Genomic DNA, 12851 nt, shown 5'->3' with positions numbered 1-12851 from the left:
CCTGCGCTCCAGCCCTTCTTTCTGGAGTGTTTGCTTCCAAAAGCCATAACTCTTTCCTTTCTTCAGTCACTCCCTTTTTCTTTCGCCCCGCCTGGTAAAGAAACAGCCTGCAAGGATTGCTGCTTCTCTTGCAGTGCTTCCCAAACTTTGGTTCTGGACTCCAGCTCCCAGAAGCCTCACTCAGCTTGGGCCCATAGGCAGGAATTGTGGGAGCTGGAGTCCTAATTATTTGGAGGAGCCAAGACTGCTTTTGCTTTCCTTAATGACTTAGGCGCCTCACCTGAGAAGGGAGGCAGGTGAGAGGTGGGGAAAAGCACCTTTTTAGTCCCTTCCTCACTTGGACTGAGGCAGGCTTCTGAAATATTTTTTTTGATATATATATATATATATATATATGGTTTTGTGTTGATGTGTTGTTGCTGTTGTTGTGACTTTTGTTTTTAATCTGAATTTTATGCTCTTGGTTGGTTTATTTTATTAGTAAATTTCTTGAGACATTAATACATTAAATTAGTAAATACTTTTCTTTAATAATAATAATAATAATAATAATAAATGAATAAATTTCTTTACTTTCTGTGCGTCTCGAAGGTGCTCCAAGATCTCTCTACTACGTACTGATTCTACAAACACGGATATATCTTTAAATTAATTAAATGTATTTATTGTTATTAAGAAATAAATAAACACGCTACAAGATCTCACTACGTACTGATTCGACAAACTAACACACCTATATCTTTAAATCAATAACTGCATTTATTGATTTACTATTATTAATAAACAAATCTGTTTATTAATTCAAAGATATAGCTGTGTTAGTCTGTAGAATCAGCATGTAGTGAGATCTTATAGTGCATTTGAGACTCACTGGACGTAAAGGAACTGGCAACATGAGCTTTTGTAGACTTCAGTCTACTTCCTCAGATGCATTTCTTATTTATTAATTTTGATTCCTTTGTATGCAGCCTTTCTCCCCAAACAGGAACCCAAGGTGGCTCACCAGAGAAAAAACGCTTCAAAACCAAGAAGTGTTCTTGTGTGCCTTCCAAGCCGTTTCCGACTTATGGCGACCCTATCCTGGAGTCTTCTTGGCAAGATTTGTCCAGAGGTTGGCCCTTGAGGCTGAGAGCCTGTGACTTGCCCAAAGTCACCCAGTGGGAGTCGAACCCTGGTCTCCCTACAGCCACCACTTTTTAGCTCCAGGTGAGCTTAGAACCGAAGCTTCTGGGTGAGGTAACCAGTTTGACACCACTTTAACTGTCCTGGCTCAATACGGTGAAATTCTGGGATTTGTAGTTTTGGGAGCTATTTGGCCTTCTATGTCAGAGAACTCTGGTGCCATGGCAAACTACAAATCCATAGCATGGAGCCATGGCAGTTGAAGCAGTGTCAAACTGGATTATTTCTCCACTATGGATGCAGCCCCTGTTAGTTATTACATATTTCCTGGAAGATCACTTTCCTGAACGTGGAAACTATCCATAGGGTTTTCTTGGAAAGATTTGTCCAGAGTAGGTTTGCCATTGGCATCCTCTGAGGCTGAGAGAGTGTGCAACTTGCCTAGGATTACCCAGTGGCTTTCCACGGACAAGTTCGGACTCGAACCATGGTCTCCCAGTGTCCTAACCACTATACCACGCTGGCCCTCTTACTGTTTTAAAAGATTTAATTTTTTAAATTTAATTTCAGTTATATGCTGCCTTTCTCCCCAAAAGGGAGCCAAGGCAGCTCACAGATAAAACATTTACAATCTCAATAAAATTCAAAACAATTAAAGCATCTGCACCCAGTATAAAATCACAGAAAGTATGCAACAGTTAAAAACAAACTGAAAACCCACCTGCTCCAGATGATTTTAATTGTTTTCAAAATTCCTAAAGTTTTAGAACGTTTTTATCTCGTGATCCACCTTGGGTCCCTTTCTGGGAGAAAGGTGGCATTAAAAATGAAATAACTAAATAAACAAACATGGTGGGCAGTTTAAGGAGAAAGTTCTGCACTGAGTTGCAATTGGATCTGGTGCTGCAAACAGAGGAGAAAGGGTTTCTCAAAACTTCAGTTTTTAAACAGTTTTCCTGTGTGTATGTGTCCCAATGTTAGAAAAACATTATTTTATTATCTGTATAGACTGTAAATTTCTCAGGACAGTAAAAGCTAGTTTCACACTTCTGTCTAGAGGCAGGATCTGTAACAGGGGTGCTCTCTTTACAGTAGTACATTTTTTTATTGTCACATTGTGCGTTTATAAGGAAATGACTCCTAAATCCTTGTTCAGGTTTTTAATCCTGTGCAAAGTTAACCTGACTGTAAAACTCCCTGGACACAACAGGTAAAAATAGATAAGACTGCTGCGTTACAAAGGCACTCAGTGTGTGTAGTTTCTTTTTCTGTCTGGCAGCAAACAAGGAATGACTTAAGGGCTTAGATCCAAAAATGATTCCAGACATTTTTACCAATGTGAAGCTGAAGGCTTTCATGGCTGGCATCCATAGTGTTTTTGTGGGTTTTTCAGGCTATGAGGCCATGTTCTAGAATACTTTATTTCTGATGTTTCACCAGCAGCTGTGGCTGGCATCTTCCATGCCAGCATTCTCTGAAGATGCCAGCCACAGCTGATGGCGAAACGTCAGGAATAAACTCTTCTAGAACACGGCCTCATAGCCCAAAAAACCATCAAAAACTATTTTTACCACTGCTGCCTCAGCACTGGTGCAAAATTTGCAAGAGGATTGTTCTTATGACTGAGAACCATCATCAGGAATTAAGACCACACCGTAAAGCTTCAACTAGTAATCTGCAGAATGGTATAACCAGTTTAACTTGTGCTCAGTCACCTGATTCCAGACAAAGGGAAAGCTGCAGGGAAATTAGCCATGCCAACTTATAAAGCTTTCTTGCATCAGTGTCTGATCCCAGTTATGACACCTTCACTGGACTCCTTCAAGTTAGTCCCAGCAATTCAGAGATCTTTCCCCATTTGAGGGCAGACAGTGGATCAGAATGTGCATTAAGGTTTATACAGTTACAAATGACATTTCAGATGCCCACATGAATTGTTCGTATGATGCAGGACTTCCAGAGTACAGTGTTTCTGTGCCCTGCTGTTCCATGTAACCCTGCTAGACCAAGCAGTATTATGCAATTCAATTATACACAAGTGTGCTTATTATGCATAATTTATGTTTCGCAAGTCATACTGATTTTTGGTACACCATTTTAGAAACCATGGTGTGAAACCATTTTATTTTCATCTGTTTTGCAAAAGTAATGAAGACAGCTTTGATTTGTTTTTATGGTTGCAATGGCCAATGCAAAATCGAGCAAGAACAGCTTTATTTTTGCACCATTGTTTTTCAGCCCTGCATCCTTCCGTAGGTCGCTAAAATGAGTACCCAGCTTGTTGGGGGCAATTTAGCTTACACACTGTAAACCACTTACGAGTGCTTAAGTGCATGTACTTGCTATTGCTACTGCTGTTTTTTGAATTACCCGGTGTTAGGTGAGACTGTGGATTCTGATAGCATTGTTTAGTGAACTGGTTTGTTTTTCCTATTGCCTCTATACATTACAACTTAGAAAAAAATATTACAATTACAAAAATACACATCAATAGCATGTTGAAATTTTAATGGAACACAATATTTGAGATTGTGAATTCTGACTGCTGAATTCAAAATCAAGTAAATGGTCTGCTGCAAGGTGAGCCAGCACCTGCCTCTCAGTACTCCCTCTGATCTTCACTGGGTGGCCAGGAGTCCCTGTCTTTATTTTTTGCCTTTTTAGTGGTTCTGTTATAAATAAATTTAATTCTAAGTTTAGTTTGAATTACATGTTAACCTCATCTTGTATGTTTGTCTGCATTTTAATCTCCATCTCTTTTAATATTTTTAAGTTGTCTTGAGTCCCAGTTTTGGGGGAAAGGAGGGATATAAACAAAGACAAGCTATAATCCTGCATAGTTTAGAGCCTCATCACACAGAAAATACAGCCAAAATGGAGTGGAAGAGTAGCGGCTTTCACCAGCAGCGGCTTCTGCTCATGCTGTTGTAGCACTTCCAGTCTTCTTCTCGAAGGAGACGGTCATAAAAACGTGCATTTGCCAAATGAAAATCTTGGAGTTTTCTCATTCACAGGGGCTGTTGAAGCTGATTTGATGGCAATTAACCACAAACAAAAGCTCAATTAAGATCCAGCCATGATAGGGGAGATTGCTGCTGCTGGAAATTTTGGTTGGCATCCTGTTAGTGGCCTGAGCAATTGTAAATCAGCTCTACACCTGTCTATTGCCGGTACCTATGGAGGTTGATATTCTTTTCCTACCTCCACAGCAACCAAAGCCCCCTTACTTACTGTATAGCCTCTGCAGCCCCCGCTTAAGTCATTCTGTACCTAGTGGAGAGCATTGGTAACTGGAGAAGAATCTGAAAAAAACCAAAATGGAGCAGGAGAATAGCAGCTTTCTCTGTGCCCCTCCACATGCTGTCATAGCACTTCCGTCTTCTTCCCAATGAGCTTCAACTACCTCTATGAATGAGAGAACTCCAAGACACCCTGTTAGTAACAGCCCTGCTCAGAGTCATGACTTCCTCACTTGAGTCTATCCATCTATAATGTGGTTCTTCTCTCTTCCTTCTGCTTTATCAGGCATTATCATCTTTTCTAATGAGCCGCGTCATTTCATGCTCTGTCCAAAGTACAATAGCCTTGTTTTGGCTTCTAGGGAGGGTTCTGGCTTGAATTGCTCTCAGATCATTTATGTAGCTTTTCTTAAATTCCTTAGAACTTACAATGTAAATTAATTTGTATCTTCAACAGTTATTGTGTATAGTGTATTGAGCAACAGATATTGTGCAACATTCTGTTTAATTTTGTGTACTGCTTGTTTTTATAGCCAATGGAGAAGAAACAAAACTGGGCCAAATGTGTATGGTTTGTCTTTGAATAAAACAATTTTATTTCAGTTTCTCCAGCTATCATCTAATTTTGTTTGAGATAGCCTTTTTCAACTTCACAATTTATATGGTCATATAAATAATGCCTACTTAATTCCTTAAAACTACCCTTTATATGAAGTATTTGGTTTAATATTCATTATTCATGAATTCTTGGTCACAATGGATAATACTGTCTCAATAAACCAGCGATCCAACTCAATACAGTAGCTGCTCCTAATCCACAGACTGAAAAAAATTCCAAAATGTAAACTTTAATTTTGCATTTGATATAAGGGACAGCATTTTAATACACTATTGTATATAATGAGACTTGAGCATCCACGGATATTGGTATACATGGGGGTAGGGGGTGGGGATGGATCCTGAAACCAAACCCCAGCAGATACCAAGGGCAAGTCACACTTTCTCAGCCTCAGAGGAAGGCAAAGGCAAACCACCTCTGAACAAATTCTGCCAAGAAAATACTCTGATAAGTTCGCCTTAGGGTTGCCATCGGTCAGAAATGACGGGAAGGCACACAACATGCACATGGGTAAAATATGTTTGTTAACTTGATAGTCTTTAAGGTGCCATATGACTCTCCATTATTTTGGCAGCAACAGTCTAACATGGATACATATTCCTTATTAATATGGTGTTCCATTTCCCTTCCCTCCAAGCCCCTCTATTTTACACATACTACTATATACATATGGATTGTAAAAACAGTGGTGCAGATTGTGTTTTAATGTAACATAATAAGAAAACGCAATCTAATGTTGTTTGATCAGGATAGCCCATACTGCCCCAGAGTCATAGATACAATTATACAAATTATGGTTAAAATGTATACCTCAAACAACTTGGTAGTGAAATATTTAGGACTGGGGTGACTTTATTTATTTATTGTTATGATTTGGTTTAGACCATATCTATTTATGAGCTGGAAATTCTGGCAATTAAAATAACATGAGACAACCTTTCTGGCAGGGACTTTTTGAAGTGGAAGAAAGAAGAACGAACTACAAAGGTTCAGTGTTATCAGGGGCAATGTGTTTCAAATATCCTGCTGAATTAAGATGCCCATTCAGTTTTGCATTCATTCCCCTTTTCTTGTTTTTTTCAATGAAGGATCTGAAGTAACATGCATATCCAATACACAAGACAGTAAAGCATATAGAGACAGCCCAGCATTCAACGAACAAAAGATGGCCAGTTTATTTACTGGGATAGTTATACATTACACCATAATTTTAATTGAAACATAATGATGTAAGAACCAGTATATTAGCTTCTAATTTCATTTCTTCCAGTCTGGACTGTCTTCATTTCCCAGCCATTCAAACTGCATGATCATACCATATATGTACAAATACATGATTCCCTCACACACACAAAAATTCAACTAGGATTGTCCAGGTGTATGAAGACCAGGATGAGAGAGGGTTTGACATGGCAATTATTTCAGAGCTTTCAGAACAAATGGATTTGGAATCCAGAATGAGGAAATATTCTTGCCTTTAAAAATCAGAGATGCAACACAATAAAAGTTTCTAACATTCAGTTTTAAGTCAATGAGCACATCTATCTGTAATCTCCACCATCTAGAAATACTCCATCCAACCTCAAAAAGGCATTACAACAGAACTTCAATTCAGTTTAGTTACAGCCAACCTTTACAGCAGGCAAATGTACAGTACACAAATTGTGTTTAAAGCAAACTGCTCCAGTATTTCAACCCATTTCGATATAACACAACACGTCCTTTTGTGTGGTTGATTAGATAAGGATATTCATGCAAAGGGGAACATTCATAGATTACAAAAGTCACAAAACATCAGGATTTTTTGTTTGTTAGTTTACAAAGGATCAATTTAATCAACCCTTTAACAGTCAAACCAAGGGTTTGAAGCACTAGATCTATAACTAGTGAGGTGTAGTTTTGTTTATTCATAGATATAGTGCACAAAGCCATACCCATGAATAAATATTTTTTAAAAGCTAGATTATTCTTATTTTCTCTTCCTCTCCTCCCTCACAGCTATTGGCAAAATTGTTCCCCTACCATTTTTAGCAAATCTCCAAAACAGATTTAATAATAAAATTTCAACAAAACCAGATCTGCAATATATCAAAACAATCAATACTATTTTTATTAGTGCATAATAATAAGGAGCAGATGTACCTTCATATCAATACACTAATTGAAACACAAGGCTCTTAATTTCTCCAGGGTCTGACAGAAAATAAACTGCAGTCACATGAATGTATTATTTTTCTTTGGATCTTGTCAATTTATCACGCTGTTACCTTTAGATTAAACAGAGAGGATTTTCAAGAAGTCTGCAGGAGAGAGATTAAAATGCAATGAGGATTTAAGCCATGCATCCTTTAATGAACACTGTATCAGACGTGCATCTCCAATATGCAGGGAGGGGGAAAGAATAATCTCATGAAATAAGAATTCTCTAGCTTCATCATCAAGGTTATGGGGAAAGGTACATGAAATTATGTCATGCAAGCTTTTTTATATTGCATATTTAGATGCATTTGGCCTTGAGGCTAAATGCAAGTCATTGCTTTTCGTTTTATATATATATATTACGCAGAATATTTAACCCAAATAATTTAATAATGGAGGGAAAATTCTGAAAGCTATAAACAGCTTTCAGGTATAGTAGATGTACAATTGGGAGAAACAAAAATATGCTATTTTTAAAAGAAAAAAATAAATAACAAAATTGCTGTGCTTCTAATGCAATACTGCAGTGCTTGGAATTTTGAAATAAATTAACATTTTTATACCAAAAAGAAACAAAATAATTTAAAATAAAGCAACTGTACAGCAGTCACCAGTACCAACCAATAATTGAATCATTTGTACACTCATTGAGAATTAGATTAACAGGTTGAAATCTTATTGGCTTCAGTAGTACAGGATTGCCTAATATTTAGTAAAACATTGGCTCAATCTTATTATACTGTTACCATGTTACTAATACCAGTAAAGTCCAGTTAAGCTTATTTTAGTGGCAAAATGTAAGGTTGTTCAAAAGACACCCTATGGAAAAGGTTTTAAATTTCTGATGGCTGAAAAAAAGTACCTTCCGGGTTATAAATAGCCACATGACTGTATTAGGTGTTTGGTTTTTTTTTAATACCTTTACTAACTTCATAACTTTCAATCATTCTCATCAGTTTGGAATTCCTCTTGATCTTGATCTTCTAGCAATTCACCTCTTGGTATAGTCATGACCAGCCTTTGCTTTAAGCATAGAGTAGGAGCCTTCTACATCTAGACATATACATTTTGTTCATACACGTCTGAATAGATCCCACGGCTGAACACAAGACAAGAGTGCAGAGATCTTCATTCCATGCATGAAGGCTTGCACTGGGGCTGCTGATGCCTAGCAATGCCAACTTGGGTGTATTCTTCACCCTCACCCCATTGCCCCTAAGCTTTGTGGGTGAACATACCCATGCCCTCCTGTCTCTTAACGGGGATGGGGATGTGTGCCTTCACTTTTTTGCCATGATAAGCTTCTGCAGGGTAAGCATAATGATCTAAGAAATGGGGCCATATTGTTGTTGATATTCAAATGTTATTTAGAATCATTCTCTGAAGATGCCAGCCACAGATGCTGGCGAAACATCAGAAAGAAACTTTTCTGGAACATGGCCACATAGCCCAAAAAACCCACAAAAAACTGGATGCTGGCCATGAAAGCCTTCGACTTTACGTTATTTAGAATTCTCCCCTTTATAAAGTTTAGTTCATATAGCACTAACTATATTTTCCAATATGCTGAATCACCATTCTCAATGCATGTTCTTAAAATTAAGACCCCTGGCTTTCAGGATGAAAGCAAGTGTGCTTAGGACTGAAGTTTGAGGGTACAATCCTGTCCTAGGGAAGTAAGTCCCATTGCATTCTATGGAGTTTATATCCCATAAATGAATAAAGGATTACAACCTAAAATATATATTAATGGGATTATTGCAGTTATAATAATAGTTTTATAATTCCTAATTATGTTTATTAAAAAATCAGTTGTAGCACAACTAAGACAACAGTGCCAATATCTTCATATCTGAAACACACAAACATTTCACTCTAGCATGTCCAAATATTCTGAGATGTACTTTGGCCCAACTGAAATAGCTCTCTGATGGTGTCATAATAAAAATAAGCGACCTGATTCATCTGGAGCTAAGCACTTTTAAGACCATTTATCTCTATGGCCAAGAACTAAACATGTAAACTGAGCTCATTGTCACAAACCATCATGCATAACATGGGACAGAACATTCACAATTCAAACTAAACCAAACTTCCATAGGTCTTATGCCAGGGTTTACTAATATTGTACTGACAAACTGCCACCTCTGCTCCTGGATAGGGTTCCTGGTGTTTTTAAAGTCAATGGTATCAGTCTGGAGAGCGCAGGAGTGAACTGAGGTGGATGCAATATATATTTGTAATTGAAGTGCTCAGCAAACTAGCAGAAACTGTCAATTCAGCCAGATACGCTTGCACAGTAATTAATTTATTTAAAAAAAAGAGAGCCCCATTTAAAGCTGGAGGTGGCAGCCCCAGATGCTCTTAAAATATGAGAATTTGTAGGCATGTCTTTATTACATAGGAATATAAGCAGAAGATACAACATTAAAATTTGAAATGTATCACAAGATAATCAACATAGAAATGCATGAATGGGTGCAAAGGGGATTTTACCTTTTTAGCAGAACTGTGTGAGACACAAACTGTTTAAGTCAATATACTTCCATTTATTTAAGCCCCTATGGTGCCACTTATTTGCCCTTAAGAGGCAAAGAGGTTGCTATCTAGTGGATTGTGGATTCCACTACTAAACTATTTTTCACCTCCAACTGCTCTGATGGAATTATATTACATGAATTGCTGATTAAGATTATCCTGTGTTTAGCACCTTGGTTACTGATTTTTTTTTTCATGATAATGATTGTTAGGCACAAAGATTGGCCAACTAGACTTTCTGATTTCCTTAGTTGAAGATCCCTCCCTTACTTCCCCCCTTTGGGTTAAAAAAAACTCTTCCTCTCAAATTCAGATAGCTCCCAGCTGCTTTTCACTTCTTCCAAAATGGCTGCATATCTCAAGACATGTTGACTTTCCTTTCTGCATAAGTGCAGCAGACAAAGAAACCTAAATGTCTCCAGGCCCTTCATATTTAAACTCTATTAAGGCTATCTGATTGAGAGCAAGAATTCTGGGTAGCATTATATCTGGGAAACCCAAAGTGGGTTCAAAGTGATAACTCAAAGCCTAGTCAGCAATGTGAATTGCTTCTAGGCATTGTGCAAAATAAATGTATTATCCCTCATCTTCCTTTATGTCTGCCACACTTGAAAAAAGCTGTTAATGGAGGAAATCTTAGAACAGGAGTACCATGTAGCATGAGAACATAATCTGTATATTGAGTTTCACCTGAGTATTTGTCATTGAATTGACAATGAGCTAGATGTTTATAGCTGTTGGGAATTTTGGCAAGAAAAAAAATGCATTACAGTAAGAATTTTCAGTCCCAGATATCAATCTTACTTGCTCAGCTACCTTCACTTCTATATGCAACTGGAAATTACATTATTGTCACACTTGGATAACTCTCTTTTCTCCTCTCTTTTGTCAAGTTAAGGCCTTAACCTGGTAACACTGAATTTAGGAGCAGCAAGTGAAGAACATCCTGAACACTTCAAAATAAAATAATAAAACACAGCATATTTAGTTCAAGTTTGTTTGCATTTTTGTCCAAACACCAAACAGAAAAAAGAACAGCACCAAGTCATCAGCTTGTCTGAGACACAAAAAAGAAAAGGGAAAAAAGGAGGGAGTCTCAAAAACAAAACCCCACCTAAAACTGAAAGTTAATCACAAACAAACCATTATTAATGCATTGTTCAGGAAAATCCATCTTAATCAGATTCCAATGAACTAGTAAAACAACTAGCAGCTAACTTCATATTAGTTATAAAACAAGTGCGTAAACAATAGCAGTGCAGCAGAAAAATACAAGTCAGTGGGCACAATACAGAGAAAGTTAGGCACACCAGAATTCTATTGAAATCAATGTAATTTAAATGTTTCATTTATATTTCAATGGGATTTAGGCACATCCAACTTTCTCTGGAATGCCCCCAAAGTTCACATTCCAATTCAACTTAACATTTTTGTGCAATTAAGAAAACAACAATACCAGGCCACACTCTTTGGCCAAGTGAACAATCTTCGATTGCAAAATAAAAATCCTAACTGGAAAAAAATCAAATCATTCTTAATGTAAAATATTTTTAGACCAGTTAAAAAATTAATAGAATAAAAACACATAACATGGAGTGTGTTTTTAATAAAACATAAACTCATGGTGCAAATATGGTTAAGAGGGAGGGGGATACACAGAGGAAACACCCTTTAAATCATAAAGAAAAACTCAAGTCGATGCTTGAAAAAAACCCTCAAAATAAGGTTCTGTATCGTACTTTCTTTGTTCTGTTCCTTAGTAGTTTAGATTCTCAGCTCATTCTCAGTACAAGCTGAACAGCTGGGAGGAACATGTTTTAACTTCCAAACTGCAGACATATTTATCTGGATGTAACCAGAGGAATCTTAAAGATCTTCTCAACAGTTTGAGCACTGTGCTTTATGTTCTTCCACACATCCTTAGTTATTGAGACTGTAGATATGTGTCCGGACTCATCGAAGCAGCAACAAGGCAGTCATGCTGACTGGTTCCTTTGGCACAAACTGTACCTTTGCTGTGAGAACTCCGACTCAGTTTGTACGGGGGGGGGGGGGGGGGAGGTTTTCCCCAACTCTTAGGTTGCATATGAAGATTAGGATTAAGGAGGAGGCTTAGGTAGACAGCTGAGGGGGGCACATTGAGAGCTGGAATGTGGCTGTTCTTCTAGAAGAGCTACATCAGGACTGAAAATTAAAAGAAGGGGAGAAAGATTTAAAATACATGGCCAAGTCTACAGATGAACACATCTGCACATAGAAGTATTTTTAAAAAAGAGAGAGAGAGAAGCTTGCCTTTGCACACTCTTGTAATGTTAATTATTGTGTGTGTATTCTTAAATGGAACATGTGATAATGTAATACAGACAATGAACCACCAGTTTACAACATAAAAGAATCAACAGTATAATATTTATAGTGAAGGCAAAATGTTATGACATTTACATTTACATTCAGATCAAACAATCCCTTAATCCTTAAAAAAAATGGCTGAGCTAATCCAGCCTTAAAGTTCAAGATTAGATGACTAAAAACCAAGTAAAGATTTTGCACCAGGTTACATAGAGTAAAACCAAGGATGAGAATGTTTAAAGAGTCGACATTATTGTTATTGCTTTAAGTTATTAAAAGCAGCATTAGCATGATAAACGGCACTAGCATTAGGAAAGCATTCTATTTTCTGTATGTTGGAAATAGAGAAATCAGTGAATATGTTTATTTAATGGTAATTCATCACTTTGTTTTTGCCCAAATGGTCCAAGTGAGCTATGGAAATTTAAAGCCAAAAAGATTGAATAAAATGGGGGTACAAAGGACCTGTAAAACACAAACAAATATTAAATTTATAATTTAAATATTGGCCCCTAATTCACAGTGCCATTTTCCATTCTTGATTCTGCATCTATGGCTGTAATTGTGTTTCTTTTTTTCCCCCTGGCGAAAGGTTTGTGCTCTTTAACACTCATATGACAAGCACCAATGAGCAGCTTTTCCCACATGGAGATACAGTGATGGAGAAAAGAAATGAAACTGTTAAATTTCTCCCCTGTGTGAGGTTATTAAAATCATAGAGTTTTTATAGGCTGGGGGAGCTGTCAAGCCTGCATGGATAAGAATGTTATTGACAGCCACAGTAC

The 12851-nt window shown here is 37.3% G+C and overlaps 1 protein-coding gene across 10 annotated transcripts in view; it reads right to left on the bottom strand.

Moving 5' to 3' along the window:
- Positions 1-12851, bottom strand: part of BICD1 (BICD cargo adaptor 1) — a 212060-nt gene that overhangs the window by 76489 nt on the left and 122720 nt on the right. For 5 of the 10 annotated variants that reach the window (XM_089527838.1, XM_089527842.1, XM_089527841.1 and 2 more), the window contains one exon: positions 6131-11901. The exons of 1 other annotated variant lie outside the window; for it this stretch is intronic. In XM_089527838.1, coding sequence (XP_089383964.1) covers positions 11817-11901 — 85 coding nt within the window. In that variant the 3' untranslated portion in view covers positions 6131-11816. Of the gene's footprint in view, positions 1-6130; positions 11902-12851 lie in introns of those variants that run through there. 4 more of the 10 variants (XM_089527845.1, XM_089527847.1, XM_089527850.1 and 1 more) reach the window with 3 other exon arrangements.

This window comes from Sceloporus occidentalis, unplaced genomic scaffold (assembly GCF_023333645.1).
Source record: "Sceloporus occidentalis isolate IW3139 unplaced genomic scaffold, rSceOcc1.0.p SCAF_5, whole genome shotgun sequence".
Lineage (NCBI taxonomy): Eukaryota > Metazoa > Chordata > Lepidosauria > Squamata > Phrynosomatidae > Sceloporus > Sceloporus occidentalis.
This window is presented reverse-complemented; position numbering and strand designations above follow the sequence as displayed.